At 44.3% G+C, this 23,498-nt stretch overlaps 2 protein-coding genes across 2 annotated transcripts in view; one reads left to right on the top strand and one right to left on the bottom strand.

Moving 5' to 3' along the window:
• Positions 1-23,498, bottom strand: part of CACNA2D3 (calcium voltage-gated channel auxiliary subunit alpha2delta 3) — an 867,979-nt gene that overhangs the window by 138,708 nt on the left and 705,773 nt on the right. The window lies entirely within an intron of this gene.
• On the top strand, positions 2,690-12,694 carry LRTM1 (leucine rich repeats and transmembrane domains 1). The gene is made up of 4 exons (XM_059165310.1): positions 2,690-2,823; positions 3,285-3,343; positions 6,350-6,946; positions 12,253-12,694. The coding sequence occupies exons 1-4, from the start codon at positions 2,690-2,692 to the stop codon at positions 12,684-12,686; spliced, it is 1,224 nt and encodes a 407-aa protein (XP_059021293.1). The 3' UTR covers positions 12,687-12,694.

Genomic DNA, 23,498 nt, shown 5'->3' with positions numbered 1-23,498 from the left:
ATAGTTGCATTTACCTGCGTATTACCTGCTAACACACATTTGCTGGATTTCAAAACATCGTCACTTTTAAATGTTAATAATTGTTGACGATTTTTTTGAGGAAGGTGAAATGTTAAAGAGACCCATTTATATTAGCAAATGTTTTGACTTAAGCAAGCTCCTGCATGAGACACTGGGCTCTTGACCAGGTCTCTGTGCTAGGAGCCTTCACAGCAGAGCCTTCTCTCCTCTACAGCGCCTTGGCCTGACCTGACATTTGGCATCTCTGTTTCCCTCCTGCATGCACAGTTGTCTTGCCACTTCTCAGATCTGGCTCACCAAGGGAAGGAGAGAGAGAAGGCGCCGCAGGCATTAGCAAACTGCCTTTGTTCTCTGGGCTGAGGTCAGATGGAATAAATCAATTAGCCTCCACAACCAAGTCCTTCCACATCCAGGAGGTGTCTCCCCCAGGCGTGCACTGCCCATCTTTTCATCGCCTGTTAGAGTCAGCAGGAGCAAAACAGAACCAAAAAGCCCCTTTGGGTAGTAAGGCTCGTCTCCTAGGAAACCCTCAGCTGTGTGGGTTCTCTGCGTGTTCCCAGGTTATCCATGTTTTAGGTGAGAACAGCCAGTCCAGACTCTTTGGAGCTAATAGGAGATGTCAGTTGTGATCATTTGCTCGGTCAGAACTGGGCTGTGCACTTAACATACAGCCCTTGATCCTTCTTGGGTGGTATGAGGTAGCTACTATCTGCATTCTACGGAGGAGGAAGCTGAGGCTTAGAGAGAGCCTGTGGTTTGCCCAAGGTCACCCAGCTTCTGAGTATATGTGGCAGGAAAGTGGGCTTCCTCAGTTAGCCTCACGACCTGGCTCTACCTGCAGGTGTCATAACTGTCTACAGTTTCTCTGTCCTGGCCTCCTGCACTCAGCCATGCAGTCAATGGATTCATCTTTCCCAGGCCTCTGGAGTCCATGATACTGGGACCTTGGGTGGATCCTGTAACTACTGCTCTGCTGCAACCCAAAGAGACAGTCTTTGCCTAAGGTCCCATAAAGTCTATAAGACTCTTTCAAGTCCACTCAAGCATTCTAATGAGAATGACAAGGTTTTAGGCTTTAAGAATACCCCAAGATCCTCCTTTCCAGCCCTCTCCGTTTGTAGATGAGGAGACAGGCTGGTGGGTAGGTCTCAATTCTGATGGGGTGACCAGTGGTGGTGGAGGAGAATGACCGCGGTGGCTAGGGAATGGGATGGAGCAAGGCTTGCCAGCTATGGCCTGTGGACTGACCCAGTCCTCCATCTGTTTTTATAAATAAAGTTTTATTGGCGCACAGGCCCCTCCATTGTTTATGGATTGACTACGGCTGGCTCTGCACTACAACATCAGGGTTGAGCAGCTGTGACAGAAACCATATGGCCCTTGGAGTCTAAAATATGCACCATCTGGCCCTTTACACAAAAATGTTTGCCAGCCCCATGGAAAGACAGAGACTCACAGGTTGGTATACATTGTTGATAACTTTCTAGTTCTTAGAGCGAGGGTCAGGTTCATAGGTGTTTGCTATAGTATGATGCATGAATGGCCTTCTGTCACCTATACCAGCCTTTTCTCCACGGTATCACCAGTACTCAAAAGAATGCTGGAGAAGAGGACAAAATGTAGAAGACTGGGTAAAGCAGATTTTTCAGAAAGGGGGCAGGATGGGTTCCGTGAGGTTGGAAGGGGCATGGCCAAAGGACATAAGGGATTCCAAAGAGCAGGCTCTGAAGGAGAGTCACCATCCAGTTCTTCAGCTTCATTCATAAGGGTCTGGTACCACCCGAGTGGCATGAGGGGCCGGGTGTCCCAGGCTTTTGCCAGGATCTTGCTCCTACCTGTCGAGTCAAGGCTGCCCTTCAAACGCTAGCAGCACAGGAGTCATGGGCGGCATTCTCATGGGTAACTGTGAACATTTATGAAGACAATCCTGGACCGTGGCATGTATGGCTTGCTTTAATTTAATCCTGGTTAACAATCCCATGAAGCCAAAAAATACCACCATCTATGTGTTAGACATGGGCTAGGAGGATCCTAGGGTGTGAGCTGCTCACCCGGAGACATCAAGCTGGTGACTGGTGAAACTGAATTCAAATCCAGGCCCATCTGACTCCAAATCCCACACTCCCCTGCTCCACTGCACTGCCTGGGGCCAGGGATGCCCCTTCCCAAGCTGCCTCAATAAAATCCAGGTTTTTGCCTTCCTTGGGGTGGCCCTGGGTCCAGGAGCATAGGGACATTTCAAGGCGCAGCTTCGGGCACTGACAACCCACCACAGCAGACGACGGGGGATTTGCACATTCAAAGAAATGCTCCAGTCCCTGCTAGAAACGTCCCTAGCAGCTTTAATTAGGCAACAGTTGCAGTCCATCGATGCCTGATGCTCACGGGGCAGGCTTACTGTTTTATATGTGGAAAACGAGGAAAGGGTCGGAACTTCCGCATCAGGGAAACGATGAAAGACTGAGAAGCATTTCCAAAGTCACGTGAACCCAAAGGTCAATGCGGGGCGGTGGGGGGGTGGGGCAGGTGGGAAGGTGGGGGGTAAGCAAAGAAGCAGCTGAGAAGTATTTGTGGCATTGGTGAGAAGAGCCTGCAATGTCCACTGAAGGAAACCATGACTATGAATTTCAGGGCATCAAGACCCTGTCAACACAGCTAATCCCTACGGATGCTGACTGAATGCGCCTTCGATGACCAAACAAGTGCCCTGTGCAAACCGTGTCAGCCTCCAGCAGGCCAATTTGTCCTCACATTACACACTCTGCTGGCCCTGTTGCTAGCCACCCTGATTGAGAATCTACGGCAAGTGTCCCCCAGCCCGGCGAGGGCTAACACAGCATGGTTAATAAGTCAACAGAATTCAGAAACCACCACCGGATTAGGAAGGCAGGTTTTTTTGTTTTTTTTTTTTGGTGCCCTGGACTCCAAGCAGATTAAATAATCAGAAAGGCCGAGCCATCGGGGTCACGTTTGAATGCTACAGCTGTTCACGGAGGTTTGACAAACATTCTTTCTGGGGCTCGTCGTCTGAATGGGAAAGGCCAGGATGATCCTGGGGAGGCTGACACTTTAAGAAAGAAGAGGGGACACCGTCAAAAGGCCCTCTTATGGAAAACAATCCCAGCCAGATGGAGACAGGGGCGGGATTGCTTACATACGTGGTCCCTGAAAGCGACAACAGCGTTCAGCGTGACAGCAAAGCTTGTGCTGGAATGACAAGCTGGGCTCTGAGCTCGCCATGCCCTCCGCGTGTGGATCTGCAGATTAAGAGAGGTGGGCTACGCCTTCCATGAGAAAGCCTGTGGAGACTCAGCCATGAAAGGTGAGCCATGATTAGTCCCATCACGCCTTAGAAAAGTTCTCTGTCCCTGAGAGGAATTGGGGGGGGGGGTACAGAATGGGGTCCCCTCAACAAGGTATCTGTGGGAAACTTAACCGTGAGGTTTTCTTTCTCTAAAGACCAAACATATTAAAAATGTCTCTAGTGGGGGTATTTATGTTTGTGCCATGTTGGGTCAGAAGAAGGGTGTGGGGACAAATGTCCCCAGCCACGATGGGATACACAGTTGGCATGTCATGGGCCATTTCATAGAAAATCCAGAGCTTCAAGTTGGCGTTCATATATCATCCCGTTGGTCAGGCCGGGGGAGTGGAACTCAAGGAAGAATGAGCAAACTGGCCCCAGGTTACAAAGACAAAGCCTGCCATTAATAGATTAGTGGATTCTGTGGAAAACTAGTTCTCTGGTTAAGATTTGATTTCGTGCAGATAACTGATGCTTGAGACCCACAGCCAGGAAGGTGCACTGGCTCTGAAAGCCGTCCTTTAGGTTATTTGCAAAATTATAGAAAGGAAAACAAGGACTTTGCTCCTTTGTATTTTGGAACGAGGAAGAGGACTGTGATGTTCCGCATCCCTTGAGCTAAACTAAACAGAGCATAATCTTCAGAAGGCTCTCCAGGTATCTTCTCTGTTGCCTTCAGTGCCATTTCCCATCCGTAGAGAATTAAACGGTCTAGGGCATTGGATGGCCACCTTATAATTTCCTTCATTAAGACCAAAACTGCACAAACAACCTCTTTCGAGTGCTTTCTTCATGAGTAGATAACTATCTTGAGTTTTAATTATTATTGCATGGCCTTGTGAATTCTTCTACTAATTTCACAAAATGTTCTTGACAGATATTTGCCATATTTTGAAATTCAAATCCCAGGGAAAAAAAAGCAGGAGGTCATGTAGCTACTCCCGAGAATGATCTAGAAGTATCTAAAAAAAAAAAAAATAGGTTAACTCAGCATCCTCTCTGAGCCCTGCCAGGAGGCTCCTGTTGACGCTGGAGACCCTCTTTGTAATTTCTGCATGGGCAAGTTGTCCTGGGCGAGGATGTCCTCTGCAGCATTGCTTGTAGTGAAAGAAAATGGCAGCAACTCAAACGTCCATCAGTAAGGGGGCTAAATATTAAATCTGGCATGGTGTGACCAGGGAGTGGCCTCTAGTATTTAAAAGGAATAAATGAATTCTCTCTGGATCTAGGTGGATAGATCAGTTTGAGTGAACAGAATTCATGGCAAAATGAGACATGCTAGTGACTATATGTGTGTCGAGTTTTAAAAGCCACTACATGAAACATTATGTACTCTGCTTGTGTGTGTAAAAGTTTGACGGGGAGTAAAGCACAGCCTGAAAGGATCCTGACAGACTCTGGAAGCTGAATGGGTTCAAATCAGGATTCTACTATTCACCACCTATACGACCTTGGACTAGTGGTTTAGCTTCTCTGTGCCTCAGTTCCCTCACCTTTATAATGCAGACATAATGGAACCAGATTTACAAGGTTATGAGGATTAAATTAATATACATAATATAACAATATATATAATTATAATAAATGTATTAACTGCTATTATAATATATAATAAATAGTGATATATAATTATATATTTTAAATATATATTACAATATATAATACAGTAATATTATATCATTATAAATAATATATAATTATATATATTAATTAGTTACATATATATAAGTAATATAACATTATGATGCCCTTATAATGGTGCCTGGTTCAAAACCCTTGCTATATGACTATCTGCTATTGCTGTTATTATTATTATTTTTTAAGATTTTATTTATTTATTTGACAGAGAGAGAGCACGAGTAGGCAGAGAGGCAGGCAGAGAGAGGGGGGAAGCAGGCTCCCTGCTGAGCAGAGAGCTGGAGGTGGGGCTCAATCCCAGGACCCTGAGATCATGACCTGAGCTGAAGGCAGAGGCTTAACCCACTGAGCCACCCAGGCGCCCCTATTGCTGTTATTAAGCATTGTTGTTGCTTTTTTCTAATAGGCCTAGAGGGATAGGTCAGTAATGGTAGGGGGGAGGGGGCTTCGTATTGGAAAACATAACTTGGGAGCTAATCAAAGGGATTGCAACTGTATCAGGAATGCTTCGTTTCCTTGAGTTAAAAGAAAAAAAGATGAAAAATATGCCAACCTATGAATGACTGACTGACTATGTTATGGGAATACGGGTGTTTATTACATGTTTTTCTGCGCTTTAAAAAAATTTTTTTTTCTTTTTTTGCCTTTTAAAAATCTCTTGAATAAAAAGGGAGACGGTCACTATTCACAGAATTATCAAACCTGCGAAGATGCATGTCAACTCGCCCAATCCGTTCTCTGCTTGGCAGGGAGCCTGTTTCCCACTTCCCCCTGCCCCTGCCTGCCTCTCTGCCTACTTGTGATCTCTCTCTGTAAAATAAATTAAAAAAAAAAAAAAAATCTTTAAACCTGCCCAATGCAAGATGGCAACCATTAGCACCATGTAGCGAATTTAAATTTAAAATTAATTAAAATTAAATGCAAATACAAATTCAGTTCTTTGGTTGCAGTAGTCACATTTCAAGAGCTCAGTCGCCACACGCAGCTAACGACTGCCATCCTGGACAGCAGATGAAATCATTTCCATCCCCACAGCAGGTTCTACTGGACAGCACTGATCTGGAGCTTCCTTTTCCAGAAATGTGACTCTCCGATGGGCCTATCATTTTTCCAAACCCCTGGCCTCAAATAACTCTGCCGCACCCTACAACAGGCAAGCCCCCCCCCCAAGATATTTTTCATCTTTCTCTGTGTTATGGACCCCATGGGGATGTACCCTGGCCAGCCCGACTTTCCTAAGGATGGGAATGAAAGAAGCTCTCCTACAGGTTGTAGAAGGTGTTCTCCGTCCCAGAGTCACCTTACTTGTGATTTTAAAGGGGAACACACACGCAGACACCGCTTACAAACTGGCTTCATATCTCTGTTCCTTTTTGACGATCGTAGGTGAACTGCTTCTGCTTTGGTGCGCGTTGGCCCTGCTCCGGCTGGCAGGCAGCTGCCCAGAGAAGTGCCGCTGCCACTCCTCCTCACGATCCGTAGACTGCAGCCGGCAGGGGCTGGCTGAGGTCCCTCAGGATTTGCCTCCACAGACTCAAACACTGCTCTTGCAAGACAACCAGATAGGCCAGCTTCCTGCATTTGCGTTTAGGTCGGTGCCACAGCTCACGACCCTGAACTTGGGTAACAATTCCCTTTCGCATCTGGCCGCCGGGGTTTTCCATGGACTCCAGCACTTGCAAGTCTTGAACCTGACCCAGAACTCCCTGCATTTTCTGGAAAGCAGGCTTTTCCACTCCCTCCCACAGCTGAGGGAGCTTGATTTGTCATCAAACGACATCAGGCACCTTCCCACATCCCCCGGGAAGCCTTGGCAGAACCTGACCGTATTTGCAGTTCAACAAAACCAGCTTCAGCACCTTGATCGAGCGCTCCTGGAATCCATGCCCAGAGTGAGGCTTTTGCTTCTCAAGGACAACCTCTGGAAATGCAATTGCCACTTGCTCAGTCTTAAACTCTGGCTGGAGAAATTTATCTATAAAGGTCAGTCACGTCCATTTGGAACCCTCCATCTGTGTGTTACCAGCCTAGGATGAACCTCATCTCTTGTCAGCATTAGAAGGGACGTTGAGGAGTGTGCGAGGGACCCGTGTAAGCTTTTCCACACTGAGGTCATTTCAGGGGATGGCAAGAGAGGCAGTGAGTCACTAGAGGGTGTTTAAATTCATAATTCATCTACAAATACGGTTCACAGAGACGACTTTCCACTTAGTGATTAACCACATTATTTATCTGAGAGTTGCAGGCCCTTAAGAAGGAGGGAAATTCACTCCTTGAATAATTGCTTGGCTCCAAAGGGACACAGAATTCTAACGTTCGGGTGTGATCCAGCATGGTCTCTCTCCTTGGGATTTCTCCCCCTGTGTATGCTTCTACCAATTTGATAGCTACAAATCTTCCCTGAGATTATCCCTTCTGCTTTAGTCAATACCACTGTTACTGAAATTGGCTGCACTCTCTAAAGTTGCTTACTATTTCTTTAATCAGATGATAAAAATCAAAGCAAAAGAATCTAGAGTATTAAAGATGAGGGTTCTGGAAATCACCCAGGAGTCACCAAACTACAACCCAAGAACCCAATCCAGCCCATTTCCTGTTTTTGCAAATATTTATCAGAACACATCTACGCTGACTTATATCATGTATTGTCACCAGGGCAAAGCTGAATGAATGGTTGTGTATGGTAAAGCTTAAAATATTAACTACTTGGCTCTTTATAGAAAAGTCTTCCAACCCCTTCTAACTCAATGCTAGTCTATAACCAATGGGAAATGGAAGCCCAGAGATGATCAGTGACTTCCTCAGGATGGCAGAATAGAAGCACAGACAAGAACAGAATGACTGTTGGATCTGGGCCCCACATTCTTTCCTGTACATCAAAGTGCTTCTTTCCTCTTAATTTTCAAGCATCATTCATTCATTCCTGTGCTTGAATGCCGCTTATGAGCCAGGTGCTTTACTAGACAACGAGAAAAGGTGAACAAGAAAATCTCTACCAACATGAAGGCGACACTCTGGTAGCAGAAAATGGCATTAAATAAGATAGCCAATCGATACCCAAGTTCGGACAGTGCTTGGTGCTAAGGGTACGAGGAGGCAGAGTGAGAGGAAAGACAGCGGCGGGACGGGAGTTCGGTTTCAGATAGGAAGGGCAGGGAAGACTTCTCCGAGGAGATAACATGGTGAGCAGCCCCTGAACAATGCGGAGAAATGAGCCGTGAGATAATGGGGGGAAAGGACAGAAATTGCAAAGGGCCTGACCGGCGACTAAGCTTGGCTTGACTGAGGGACAGAAAGAGGCACGCGAAGGGGTGAGAAGAAAAGGGACAGAACGAGCAGGCAGAGAGGAGGCAGCACAGGTCCACATAGGCACGTGCAGAGCAGGGGGAGTCATTCGGGTCTTATCTTAGATGAAATGGAAATCTCTTGAAGAATTTTAGTCCAGGGAGCACGATCTAATTACATTTCAGAAGGTGACTCTGGCGACTCGAGGGAGAGCAGACGATAGGCTGCAGGAGAAGCAGCAAGGGGATAAGGGGAGAAACGGATCTCAGTCACCCAGGGAAGAGAAAATGGCAGCTCAGATCAGGGTCATGAGAAATGATCATCTTTGTGGATGTATCTGGAATACTGAGCAAATAGCAATTGTGAATGGCTTGGAATGGGAAATGAAGGAAAAAAGAAAAGAGTCTATCATGGGAAACTTGATTTATTTGGTCCTGCAAGGATTAACCACATAAAGAGTGATGTCAGGAGCTGAGCAGCAGCGGACTGGGAGGCGGGGTCTTGGTCCTGCATTCTCTGGCAAGTGGGCAAGTGCATGGGGGAGATGGTAAATCGAGAGTTGAATCTGGGACAAGTCAAGTTCGGGGTGCCCTTTCCTTTTCCAAGGGGTGCTGCTGAGTTGCTGGCTGTATGTTTGAGCCTGTAACTCGGGAAGATCTCAGAGCTAACGACATGAATTAGGGAGTCATTAGAGACTGGACGGTTGCAGCAGTTACACAGAAGGAAGGGGAAGAGAGCACAATGTGAGCTCAGATATTCAATATATTTTTAAAAGATTTTATTTATTTATTTGACACACAGACAGAGATCACAAGTAGGCAGAGAGGCAGGCAGAGGGGGCGGAGAAGCAGGCTCCCCGCTGAACAGAGAACCCGATGCAGGACTCAATCCTAGGACCCTGAGATCACGACCTGAGCTGAAGGCAGGAGCTTAACCCACTGAGCCACCCAGGGGCTCCAGATACTCAATATTGAGTTAAGAGTCCCTCTCAACAAAATAATAGCAAATAGCCTATCCCTAGCCAACTAATCTTCAAGCTGACCTACAAAGGGGGTGCATAGACTGTGGCAAAAATCATTCTTGTAGGGCATTGCCAATAAAACTTTTCCCACCTAGAGGTGGAGTGGGTTTAGCTATTGCGTTCTGACTAAATGCTAAGCATAAGTCAAACCATTGCAGAAAGAGCTTTCACAGAGGAACATTTCTTTACAAAAGACCGTTTCCAGGTCCAGGACACTAGAAGCAACATGAGCTAGAAGATAGGAAATCGTTCCCCTACTCTGCCACAAACTCACTGGTGACCTTCAGACAAATTAATGTTTCCTCCTACCACCCAGCTCTCAGCGTCCCAGGTGGAAGGTGACAGGGTGAAGCTAGAGAGATCCGAGGCCCATTCTGGTTCTCAGACTCCCTGAGGAATAATATATACCGCCTAAGACAAAAATAGGAATTGGTCAAGACCTTGTTCTTTTAAAGGATCCATAAATACAAATAGTAACAGCATTAGCCAAGACAGGCTGGCTGATATGACACCCGTGTCGGTGATGGGCACAATAAAAATGTCTGTTGCTCACTCGTGTTAGACCCAAGGGAAACCGAGGATTAGGGCTGGGTCCCACGCAGTCGTTCAAGGACATAAGCCCCTTCCAGCTTCTGATGCTGCCCCTTTACCACATGGCCTCTAAGGTCACCACCAAGTGGGCACAGATCACATGGAGGATGAAGCAAGGGGGATTTTGTGGTCTGAAAGTGGCATTCCTCAGTTCTATGGGCCACAGCTCCATCTACAACCTGACTACAGAGAGTGGGGAAATTTTGCCTTCCTGTGGGCCCAACAGCCAAAACACATGCTCTAATGAATACCCACTAAATGACTCCTTTACAAAAGCATGCATAGAGATTTTGTGATAAGTATTGCTCTCTCTCCATTCAAGAGTAAACAAATCCTCTTCATGTCAAAGCTGACGTTTAGCTAGTCCTTCTGCTGAGTACCTGACCTGCTTCACCTAGCTGAACCTCAGGGTGATCTCGGGAGATGATTTTTCATTATCACCCCCCTCTCCAACTTTCCAGTAAGGAAGCAGAGGCCAAGGATGGTCAAGTATCTTGCTTAGGGTAGCACAGCTAAGTAAGAGACTCAAGATTTGAATCCAGTTTCTACCAAGATGCTGGTAAAGAGCTACCAGTGGCCAGATGGGGAATAACGAGGTCTCGACAAGTTGGGACTTCTTTCATTATCAGCTTCCATGGTTCTAGAAGGGAGGGGGACCCACAAGCTGGGGTCATGGCTGAGGAGATGGTGGTGCAAGGCTGAGAGGTGAATCCTGAGGTGAATCCACAGGTGGTCTAGGAGCTCTTGGTGGCTACAGCCCCTGACTTCCAGCTGTTCCCCAGGCTCTAGTCTGTTTACTTCGCCGGCACTGTGGGTCCCAAGGCCACGTCTCCCACCCTAATACTGATCAGCAGGAGGCTTGAAACTGGAGAAGATAGTGCTTAAGCCTGGAGTGATTGGGTGAACCAGCCCAATCTAGGAATGAGTCAATGGCAGAAATGCTGGTCCCATAGCACACAGCCTTTCTTCCCCTTGGGGGAGTCTCTGTGTTCTCTGGCCATGTTGAATATCGTCACTTCTTCTCAAAGCCCCACACTCCATTTCAGTTTCTCTGGTCTTCTGCCTTACAACAGGTTCCTGGGCAGACGCATGAAATGGTCCCTGAGGAAGGGATCCTTAGTCTCAGCCTAGCCTGACGACACCTAGGGCCACCCCACATCTCTGGCCTCCCGCATGTCAGCTCAGGAAAGGAGAGAACTCCTCAGTTACGTTTTTGCTTTTGAGTTGGAGCTTTTGCCTTAAGGAAATCATTGAAGAAACTAGAAGGGGCCTAAGTGATTCTAGCAGTAGGTGATTCAGTTCCAAGCAGTGGTGACAAAAAGGTGTAGGTTAAATATCACCAAGCCACTAATCCTGGTGGGACCTGGACCATGATAATTAAGGTACTACAAAGTGGCCCCATCTAGTCAGAGGACCTCAGCTTAGGAGGCTCAGATGATAGACAGAAGGCATTCCACAAACTGAAGAGCTGTGCAAAGGAAGGTGATAGTAACTGCTGTGACCATCTCCCCCATGGGCCTTTCTGGTATAATTTCATAATCCACCTGTGGTGTGGACAAAGGCCTCCAATCTGACTTGGCTAAAAGAAGTTCCAGGCTTCACAGTCCTCCTGGAGAAGGAGTTCATGGCCACCAGGGGAGCTGAGCCACAGGTCATGCAGGCCGGGTTCTGCCCAGTCAAAGGGCTACACTGAGGGTCCTTGTGTTAACTCTGCTGACCTCAAGACGCTCCAGGGGGGAGGAGGAAAGGAGAAGAAGGGCAGAGAGGCAGTGAGCACAGTGGGAAAACTGGGATCAAGGGGATGGGTTGGGTTTGAGTGCTGATCTGCCCACTAATGACCTACCTGGGTGACCCTGAACAATAATTACCCATTAGAGCAGAGCTGTGAGGACTTATCAAACAGCGCTCTGTAAACTCTCAAGTCAGATACAAACACAGTGTTTTTATGGCCAAAAAAAATGTAGTCAGAGAAGTTAATTTGCCTGAGATAGTAAACCAGTGGTCCTATGTGGCCAGAACAAAATCTGTTAGTTCAGTGTTCTTTCTAGAAAACAACTACTAAGCACCCAAATCCACCCTTGAACAGCACAAGTCTACACACCTGAGGAAATCAATCACCTTACAGACAGTGGAAACTACTCCAATAACGTGTTGGAAAGTTCAGAGCTCAAATTACTGAACGTTCCAAGGCCTGAGGAGACATGTTAATTGTACTTAATCCCACAAACTAAACTAGTATTACCGTCAAAGATACACACACACTCAAAAGGCCACTGACCTCCCCACCTGGCATCACCCAAGAATGTTGGTAGACACACAGGGTCCTGGTGATCAGGGCACAACATCACAACAGAGGACATCTGCCATACTTATTTGCTTTTGTTTTTTAAAGGGGGAGTAACAGACAGTGTCATCTGTGCGTCACCAGACCCCTGGAAGGGAGAGGATCTCCTGAAGATCCCTCATGAGCTCTACCAGCCCTGTCCTTTCCCTTCTCCGGACGTAGGCTCCTCCAGGGGGCAGCAGCTGGGTTCTGCCCACCGGCCTGTTCCCGCGTCTCCCGAGAGCCACAGTTTGGGGGAGCGAGACCCCTCAGAGTGTGAGCTCAAACCCAAGCCGAGGCCGGCCAGCCTGCGTCACGCGGTGGCCACCGTCATCATCACAGGGGTTGTGTGCGGGATCGTATGTCTCATGATGTTGGCTGCAGCCATCTACGGCTGCACCTATGCGGCCCTCACAGCCCAGTACCACGGGGGACGCTTGGCTCAGACCAACGAGCCTGGGAAGATGGAAGGAAAAGAGCTGTGCGCCGGCTCACCAGCCTGAGAACCTCCGTCTCCGAAAGAAAGCACCATCTCCTGCCAGAGAACGAGTCTGAGGAGGGCTGATGCTAAGATCTCATCTTGCTTTTCTCAAAAGAAAAAAAGAAAAAAAAAAAAAAAAAAAGACCTGTCCGCGTAAATATTCCCCAGGGGAAAAAAATTATATTGTGATTTTAAAAATACCGCATTTGAAATAGAGATGACACTTGTGCTCTGAGTCTGAGAAGTCACTGCAATAACTCTATGTGCGGGAAGGCAGGACGGGGGTAAGGGGGAGGGGAGATCCCCCTCTCAGGTACTCTCCCCCGCATTAAGCTGCTTTAAAAGAACAGCAGAAACACAAACACACGTGCTAGTCGGCATTCCTGGGAGCTTTATGGTCTTTTGGAAAAGTGCCCAATTTTGAGTGCCTGGGAAGAAGCTGGCAATCTTACCCGAGGGGCACTGAATGCCTCTATAATTCAAATTCACGTGAGATTGGTGATACTTTTAGATGTTGTGTATGTTATATATTTAATGGGAGAGTCTGTTGGTTGGGAATGGCAAAGCTTGCCACAAGAGTCAGATTATATTTAATTTTCTAAATCAGAAAACCATTTGGGGCTTTCTAGGCCACAGAGGAAGAGGAGGGTTCCATGTCTGGATAATGGGACTCAGGCCCAGGGTCTGGGGAAGTTTTCTGATGCAAGGGTAAATAACATATAAACAAACACAAAGAGGACGGGGAGTTGGAATCCGGGGCACATGTTCTGAAAGGCTGTATCCACCGGGCTATTGGAACCTTCCATTTATAACTCTTACAGCAGGAATGAATTTAGGTTGGGCTGAGAGCAAGATAATGGCTTGTGTGTATCTCTATCTACACACACAGGGCACGGAGTGCACAGACTTGTACAGCCGCACCCACACATAAACATACTGGGAGCAATCAGTTTACCCACTAATGAAATGCAGCCGTGGGCACGGTGGAAGCCGGCGCTGTTGACCACCACCCAGACTGTCTACTCAACACTCCGGGAGAGGAAGTAGGAAGGAAGTCTGCAGAGAGTGGAAATTATCAAGAGACTCAGGATAGGTGGCAGCAGGCATCCTGAACATTATTTAGGTTGAGGTTTAAAAAAAAAAAAAATCAGGTGTGGCTTGCTTTTCTCCACAGGCGCAGTCCTGAAGAGTTGCATGAGAAGTGAATTTTTGTAAATTAAATCATCATTTTAATGCAGTAGGGGAGCTCGCTATTTAAAGGAGCCTTTCATGGAATCTTTCTGTAATGGCAATAATTGGCTCCAGATTTCTGCATTTTGTAAATGTGCATTTTCTCATGCTAGGTTTTCTTAAAATGTCATCTACCTGCTCTCTTTCATGATGCCCTGTCTCATACTTAGAGTCACCTGTTAGTATTAAAATCGTTTCACAGAGAGGAGTTAAGGACACGTCAAAAGCAAAGAATGGCAAATATAGGGTCAGCGGTCCCTCCAGAGGCCTTGACAGACATCGCTAATCAATCCCAGCACTCCTCCCAGCTGAGCCCTGATGCAACACAGATGCCTTCTTAAGACAGCACTATAGGCAACCAGAACGAATCAATTGGAATCGGTTCAAAGGATAAAACACATTTGCCATTCAGGGTGCTGGCTCTACATTCACTCCTTCAGGCCATGTAAAAATCAGTTTGGATCCTAAATTAGTAGTCCATTCCCTAACCTGGAATGCAAATGGGAGGTCCCCACAAGCAGCATTTTCTCCCTGTCGGATGAAGCCAGAGCCTCAGCCAATAATATAAAGAGGCTGTGGGAAACACTGAGGAACTCACCATAGCCTACCCCACGGGACACACACAGATGTGCCCCTAAATATCAGACAGGCCATCTACACCTGTCCACAGGGCCTCACATCTAGTGTGGGCACTGCACACTGCAAGCTAAAGATAGCAATTTTGCTACATGGTTTGGGGGGTGGGGGGTGGAATGGGCAGTATCAACACTGTTGTTCGTTTTTTTCTGAATGTTAAAATAAACTTCGATACGTTGAGGAGTAGATTGAAAAAATTAGCATGTTTTCAGATCAAGCCCAGACCCCAGAGAATATAGTCCCAAGCACTGGTGCCTCCTTTCTGCTCTGTGTTGGGTGGCTCTTCTGTAAGTATGGCTGAACATCCAGTCTCAGGACAGAATGGCTGCTTTCCAGGTGGGGGAAAAAAAAAAAATCATTCTTTCCTTTGCCCCAGACTGGAAGTCCTTGGGCAAGAAGGCAACATGACAAAGGAAATTTAGAAGATCTTTTTATATGTCATCCCCATGTCCTCAATTCACCAAATGTTTCTAGATCTCATGCTAGGTACCAGGCATGGTGAGAGGTGTTCCCGTGAGCGTTTGTCATGTAATCCTGGCAACCAGCACTAAGATCCTTGACCAGGTATTACGTAAACTGGGAGCTACCAAGGCCAATAACACATGTTCCCTTTTGCTACTGAGACTTCAGATGGTGAGTGCATAGGGCTCTGCCAGAGGTCTGGTGATACCGCAGGTCAACCCCCTCCCTCTGCCCACAGTGGGTATATGAGAGACCTTCCAGTACACCGCAGAAAACCTGGAGTGAGACTAGACTCCTTGCTCATGAACACCCATGTCCTGTTAGGTTTCTAAGTACAGATGATAACTCAGGCAAACAGATCCCTGTTTTAGGATGAGTCTTTACGGAAAATGATTTAAAACAATGCCCAAGTATATTCAGATTTCTATCTTTTGCCTACAGTCACCACAAACAGCAGTTGGCAATGAAAATAATTACGTACCCTGAAATGTCAACAGCCTCTCGGCACAGAAAAATAGAAATTAAATTGTTTAGACGAACAAATGCAGAGTTATCACTTGTTAATATGAGAAATGAAATGTTTTAACTATAAAAAACATCGCAGATGAAAGACCCAATTTGCAGGGTATTCTGTGAGAACCGCAAATTATCTTTCACAAGGACTACAGCTCATGAGGGGTAATTTGAAAACGTCTCATAGATTATTTTCAGCTGCTTATCACTGCTGTCATATTCATAAATTCCCCTCAACAAATGCCCTTCTACCATAGAGCCTTGCTGAGCAATCGCTGTGAACAAAATTCGTGTAGAGTATTGATAGTTTCTGAGAAAACCATCTAAAATACTGGTTTGTTTGTTTTTTTAAAATCATATTTAGTAGAATAGCATGACTATAGACTAGTGATTTTTGTTTTGCCAGAGATCACAAACTCACAACAGCCGGACCCAACAGATGTTGTAACTGTCTGAAGTGAGGCATATATAAAGTAAGTATGAAGAATATACCCTGCCACAGAAATTGTAGAGAAAGTGTCAAATCGATACCTGAAAAGTGTTTTTTTTTTAAAGATTTTATTTATTTATTTGACAGAGATCACAAGTAGGCAGAGAGGCAGGCAAAGAGAGAGTGGGAAGCAGGCTCCCCGCTGAGCAGAGCCCAATGCAGGGCTTGATCCCAGGACCCTGGGATCATGACCCGAGCTGAAGGCAGAGGCTTTAACCCACTGAGCCACCTAGGCGCCCCCAAAGCTTTTAAAACTAAGGCGAGTATCCCTGACTTGCAAGAAGAATGCTGTGCTTAAGATGTATAGAACACCAACAGACAACTTGGGTGTTTAATTTTTCCTTGCCAAAATGCAAGACTGAGAAGTGATTCACATGATTTCCTCCTGGAGGTTCATAAAAATCGAATCTCATTACCCGTGTTAACCAAGTTACCCCAGAAATAAGACACTATTGTCTTAGATCCTAAATGTCAAAGGAAGTGGACAAATCAGTTTCTAAAATAATCTGTCTGCAGCACACATTAATATGATCATACAACTGTTAGAAACCTATAACTTTCAATTGGAAATCAGGAAATAACTGTTTCTGGTTTGGTCAAACCCACCATTGCTAAATCCATTGCTAAATGTTATTGGACAGAAATCTACCAGCAAAAGATATTCTAAACCCTACATGGCATCACTGGGATGTGGTTTATATGCATAACTTTAGGGAACTATTTTGTTTTCTGTTTTGATGAAAATGCTTGCCTTTCTTTCTTTCTTTAATTGCAATGAAGTCTCAAAACCTCATTCCATTTGGAGAACCAGCTTCATGGTCTACCACTCTCCTTTCAGATTCTTTTTTTTTTTTTTTAAAGATTATATTTATTTATTTAAGAGAGACAGAGAGAGCACAAGCGGGAGAGGCAGAAGGAGAGGGAATCTCAAGCAGACTTCCCTCTGAGTGTGGAGCCTGTTGTGGGGCTCGATGCCAGGACCCTGAGATCATGACCTGAGCCAAAACCAGAAGTCGGATACTTAACAAACTGTGCTACCCACATGCCCCTTTCAGATTCTTAACTGGAATACCCACACATACTTTTGACTCCACTGATACTAAATATTCATTTAGATGGACAGGACGTCACTGAATTACAAAGGTCCATCAAGAAGACCCAGACGATTGGGCACTGAGAAAATCCCTCAAGAGCATTTAGTTCAGGCTTGGCAAATTTGGGACAGTGTGAGAACCAGCCTCCCTACCCACGTTAGACATTGCTAATAGGTTATGGAAAATTGATCTTCTGAGCCCAACTATGGCCTCAAAATCATTTCAGTTCTGTTTTCTGGGTTCCCAGTACCAACCAACTGGAGTTAACAATAAAGATTAAAACTATCTCTTACTCTGATATATTTCTATGTTTATTTTACAAAGAGAAGCATGGAAATGGAACAGGACTTTTCCAAAGTCATACAGGTAATTGGGTATAGGCTTGACAAGTGCAGCTGCAGGATAATACAAGAATAGTACAACCCCCTCCACCATTCTTCATGCATTCTGTGTGAACCGCAGTCTCAGGATTATGGCATTATTATATTAATTGTAATAACACATTCAATGTTTATTAAACACCCAATTTTGTGCCAGTATTTCCCCAAGTGTAATATTTTCATTTTTTCTAAGCCTCGTATTAACCAAATCATGTAGGTATTTCATGGCTACATTACAGAAGAAAGACAATCACTGGATTTGGGTTATGTGTTCAAGGTTGTGACACTAGTAAGTAGTGGAGTAGGAATTTGGATGTGGGTCTGTCTAAGGCCAACACCCAATAACACTTTATGGGATGTGACAGGTTTGAAGAAGTCAGAGTTGGGATCCTTTCCTAGCACTGCCAACACCTACCTTAAAATATGGCAGAGAAAAGAAACCCAACCACCAGCCAGTGTGTCACTGTCAGGACTCTGGTCTCACGAAGACACAGGAAACCAGATGAAAAGCCAAGAAAAATGAAGGTTCTTATATCACTCATGACCCTACTGAGCTGGTAAAGATGTTCTTAGAATGGGAAGAGTAGAAATTCAGCTGTACTCTCCTGCAGCTACTTGAGAAAATGATGAAATTGAGTACTGCCTATTAAGTAGCGTTTCTCATGAATACAAAGAAGAAAAAAAGTTATGAGGGTCTAGAAATTGGGAATGCTGCTCATATATCCAAGTCTCCAGGAGGGATGCCCACTAGCCAAAGAAGAGATATGACCATGAGATAGATGAGAGGAATGCAAAGGAAGAAAGTCTACACCACCCAGTCTTACTCTGGAGTCTTTCCTCTGAGACAGGGGACTCACAAACCAGAGGGAAACCATTTCCTCTCATGGAAGAAGTCTGCGGACATTTAACTCCTACAATATCTGCCATGAAGATCTTGCTGTATTCCTCCATGAGAGAGGAAGAATCTCAATAATAATAGCATATAATAGGATGATACAAGCAAGGGAGGACAGTAAGATAAGCATAGTTTAGAGGCTACAGTTTTTATCTACTGTTTCTTACAAGGAATGAAAACAACAGATAACTTTGGTTCACCTGAGTAGTCAGATCACATGGGATCTCTTACCCATCCTGCAATGCCACTCTAGATGGAAGACATTTAGACACTGGATGTTTGTTTAGAGGCTGTGCATATCAAGATAGTTTTCTATTTTAGCCTCCAAGGAGTAATCTGAAGTCAACGATAAGGGACACTTACGGGGAAGTCATTCATCTTGTTCAGTGGCAACCATCCCACATTGTAATGGTGGTGAAAATTAAGAAAGAAACCTAAATAGACCCTCCTAAAAGATATTAAAAGAGAGAGAGAGAGAGAACAAAGGCAGCACTGCCCACAAGATGCAGAAGAAGCATGAAATATCTATTTTAAAAACATACCCCAGTAAAATTTTTAAGTTTCTGATTAGATTTGGTGTCATTATACCCACTCACATTCCATTGGCAACAACAAGCATCTGGCTAAGTTCAGAGTTAAGGAAGCACAGAAGCATACAGCTCCAATAGGAAGGCACAGTGATTGACATGGCAATGGGCAAGGATATTAGGTCCCTTTATAAGAAAAAGGGGGTAAATAATTGCAAACAATCATAAAATACTAATGAATAATTAAAAAATGATGAATAATAGTAAATAATAAATAAAAATAAATACATAACTAAGTAGTAAATGAATAAAATAGACCACGGCCACCATCAGAGGTACAAAGGAACCATTGCAACATATTGAATCAGTGATACAGAATACCTAATAGAGAATATTAACTCCAGGAATATGGGAAGAAAGAAACCGAGCTGAAAGCAATAGATGATGATAGAAATGAAGGAGCAAATGTGAAGCACTAACATATGGATAATTAGTTTTCCTGATAAATAGATTAGAATTTATCAAAGAAGGAAAGAAAGTCTGAGGAGGTATCTTTTCTGAGCTAAAGAAAAACTCCAATTATATAGATAAAGAAAAGCTTCCTATAAGAGAGATTAATGAAAAAAAAATCTTATAAGTTAATCTAGCTTAGTGCTTGGTACATGAAAGTCTCAATCAGTGTATATTAGAAAAAAAAAACATATAAACAAAATAAATAGATCCTGGTAAAAATTTTCAAGTTTTAAGGAACAAATTAAAAATTCTGGAATCCAGAAAGCAACCAAACAAATAAAAAATGAAACTTAACAAGGAACAAAACTAAGATTGCAGTTCTCAAATACATAATGGTTCAGGGAGCGTGCCACCTACACATGGCTTTTGAAGAAAAATGACTCAAGAGCTACTTTAATTGATTGAAGGACAAATTATGAAAAGCAAGAGGAAAGGGGAGGATGAGAAGGAGAGCAAGAAGATCTTAAAAACGTGGGAGACATGCCATTCAAGTGCCAGCGATAAGCACTAAAATCAGTTAAAGTCAGAGTTAAGTCTGAGTGATTTAGCTAATATGATTACAAAACAATGCAAAGTCAATAATTTGACACATGCTAAGCACCTTCTGCATGCCAGTCAATTTTCTAACTATCAGAGATGAAGCAGATAATAACAAATATAAAGTATATGCTCCATGGAACCTAACATCTCACAGAAGGAGAAGATAAAGACATATAAAATACATATCAGGTGGTGGAAAAGCAGGTGTATGGGGCACAGAGTACTGGAGACAATGGGAGAAGAAGAGTTTCTACTTGATACGTGGTGATCAGGAAATCCCTCTCATTAAACAGTTGAGCAGAATCTTGAAGGAAAAGATGGAGTCAGTGGTGAAGGTATCTAGAGGAAAACTGTCCCAGGGAGAAGGCACATCAGGTGCAAAGGCCCTGACATAGAAGTTTAATGCGCTTGAAGAACAAAAAAGGGCAGTGTAGCTGAGTGAGTAAAGGCGGAAGTAGAAAGAGCTGAGGTTACAGGGTAATGAGAAGTCGAATGATGTAGGACCCTGTGCATTGTGAGTTGACCTGTGGAGACAGCCACATGGCAAGGAAGTAAGGGAGGCTGCTGACCAACAACCCGTGAGGACTGACTGCTGCTCTGCCTCTCAGGAGTGAAAGTGGAAGCATTTCCTCTGTTTGTTGAGCCTTCAGATGAGACCACAGCTCCGACAACATTTTCAGTGCAGCCCCATGAGAGACCCTGGCACAGTACTTGGACTGTAGCCTTTGTGAGGGACCCTGAATCTGAGGACTTATCTAAACTTGACCCAGATCCCTGACTCACAGAAACTGGGAGATAATGAATATTTGCAGTTTGGATTCCATGATGTAGAAGTTCTAGGTAGCATCAAAGAGAAGCACTTCACGGTGGATGAAACCTGTCTGGGGTGGGTTCTGGAGAGAATATGGGGTCGGGGTGGGGGGTGTGGGATGATCCTATAGGACAACAGAGCAAGAAATGCATGAGGCAAATAATTCAATAACAAAATAATTTTGGCTTTAAATCCTGACTGTATCAGTACAAATCTGGGAGTTGGTAGGAGTAAGTTAGTGGATCAAAAGCATAAGAAAGGACCATAAACTACAGATTCATTCCAAAATTTCTTTTCTTTCTTTCTTTCTTTCTTTTTTTTTTTTTTTTTTGTTGTTGTTGTTTAAAGACCATCGTATACTCCCATCTGCCTCAGCCTGTTCACATATAATTTGGTCTCGAAGTAGGAATGACAAGCTGGTCTCATGCAGAACTTTTTATCCAGAATAGAACCCAGGAGCTCAAGGTGGGCACAGACGTTGGGAGGCCATGGGAATGCCAAGTCTTTGACCAGCACTGTCCCTTGCCCACCATCAACTGGCCAAAGCATTTTTCATGAATAGGAGAATTCTCAGACTGACTGTCAGAGTATTTATACTCCCGCTGAGGACTCTGCTGATGCCTGTCCCTCTCTTCCGGGGAGGGGAGTTTCACATCAGCTCATTTATCCTCTGTGGGCACATCACTTCGCATGAGTCACATATATTCTAGTCTTAAACAAGATCAAGATCCCAACAAGGTCACTAGGAGATTTGCCTGGATAAAGGCCTCTAAATAAATCCCCAAATCTCTCATGAGCCATGCTGGGAAAAAAACAATCCCATAAACTGTTTTCCACCAAAGCATGTGAGGGCACTTCCAATGCTCTACCAAGCATTATGCTGATTACACTGTTCAGAGGTTTATAAACCAGAGCAAAGATTAAGTAAATCACTATCTTGACTGACAACGAAAGCATATATTTTTAGAAGGCTTGGGATCTTTGATTGGGATTTCTGTGTAACCGCATATACAAAAACATTAGGCACAACAGATAGGCACCTTCTGATAACATGAATCTCTGTCTTCAACATTTATTTACATAGCCTCTGATTTAAATATCCACTTCATTTTGATAAGATAAAAAGATGGTGAAATAAGTGAGTCAACAAATTAGTGTTTTATGTTTTGTTTTGTTTTTTAAATAGATTATGGCATATTTTCATCAAAGCAGAAGTGGTGTAGACTTTCCTAGTTATTAGGGAAATGCAAATCACTTCATACCCACTAGGATGGCTAAAATCAAGAAGACAGCAGCAAGTACTGCTGAAGGTGTGGAAAAATTGGAACCCTTATACATTGCTGATGGGACTGTAAGATGATGTAGCCACTTTGGAAAACAGCTTGGTAGTTCTAGAAAATATCAAATACAGAGTTACCACATGACATCAAAATGCCACTCTTCGGTGTCTACTACCCAAGAGAAATGGAAATAGATAGCAACGCAAAAGCATGCAAATGAATGTTCATATCAACATTGGTAATAATAGCTAAAAAACGGGAACCCAAATGTCCATCAGCTGGTGAATGGATAAACAAAATGGTGTATGTACACATGATGGAATACCATTTGGCAGTAAAGAAACAAAGTATTGACATATACTATAATATGGACTGACCTTGAAAGCATTAAGCTAAGTGAAAGAAGCTAATCACACAAGGCCATGGTCTGTATGTTTCCCTATATCTGCGAAGTCCAAAATAGGCAAATCCATAAAGACAGAAAGTAAATTTGTGGTATCCTGTGGCTGGGATAGGAAATAGGATATCAAGAATGAGAGTGTCTATGTACAAGGGGTTCTTTCTGGAATGTTGAAATTATTCTAAATTTATTTTATTTATTTATTTGAGAAACAGAGACAGCACAGCAGGGGTTGAAGCAGAGGGAGAGGGAGAGAGAGGCAGACTCTGCACTGATGATGGAGCCCAATGCAAGGGTCCATCTCCCAATGGTGAGATCATAACCTGAGCTGAAACCAAGCGTCGGAGGCTTAACCAACTGAGCACTCCAGGCACCCTGAAATTGTTCTAAAATTAGATTGTGGTGATGGTTGCACAACTCTGTGAATACACTAAAGTCCAATAAATTGTATCCTTTACATGGGTGAATTTTATAGTGGGAAATATATCTCAATAAAACTATAAAAAAACAAAGCAAAATTGGCTGCAGCCCAGATGTGGTCCCATGGGCTATAGTTGGCCATCCTCTGCTCTGAGGCACAGGTACCTGAAAATGCATGTCTCAAAGTTTTGTGAAACATGTCAAGATAATGGAATGGAATTTCCTGTGCAAGTTTTCACAGAGAACAGCACGTGGCTGTTAAGTACGGGCGAGTGAGTAGTGGTGGGTGTAGCCAGCAGTACAACAGAAGCAACCGCAATGATAATTTAGCTGCTACTCATGGTCAAGCCCTTTATCTATATTTATAGCAAATTTATTTCTCTTGACAGGAATCCCCTTGACAGGGTTCCCTAAAACCAGATAGAACCTGGGTGTAAGTTATTCCCCATTATTGGTAAATCTCTGCCCTTGTCTGTGATGATAAAACTAATCTCCCTCTTCAAAAACGAGGTTGCTTTAGAAACCCAACTGAAGCCCCCATCAACCTCATTTTATAAGAGAGGTGAAAAGGCCCTGGGCTCACTTCCAAAGCCTTAGTTCACGTTGGCTTTAATGCCCAACTCACACCCTGACCTCGAAGAGA

This window comes from Mustela lutreola, chromosome 2, assembly GCF_030435805.1.
Source record: "Mustela lutreola isolate mMusLut2 chromosome 2, mMusLut2.pri, whole genome shotgun sequence".
NCBI classification, from domain to species: domain Eukaryota; kingdom Metazoa; phylum Chordata; class Mammalia; order Carnivora; family Mustelidae; genus Mustela; species Mustela lutreola.
The sequence above is the reverse complement of the archived record's forward strand: the minus strand, read 5'-3'. Positions and strand labels throughout refer to the sequence as shown.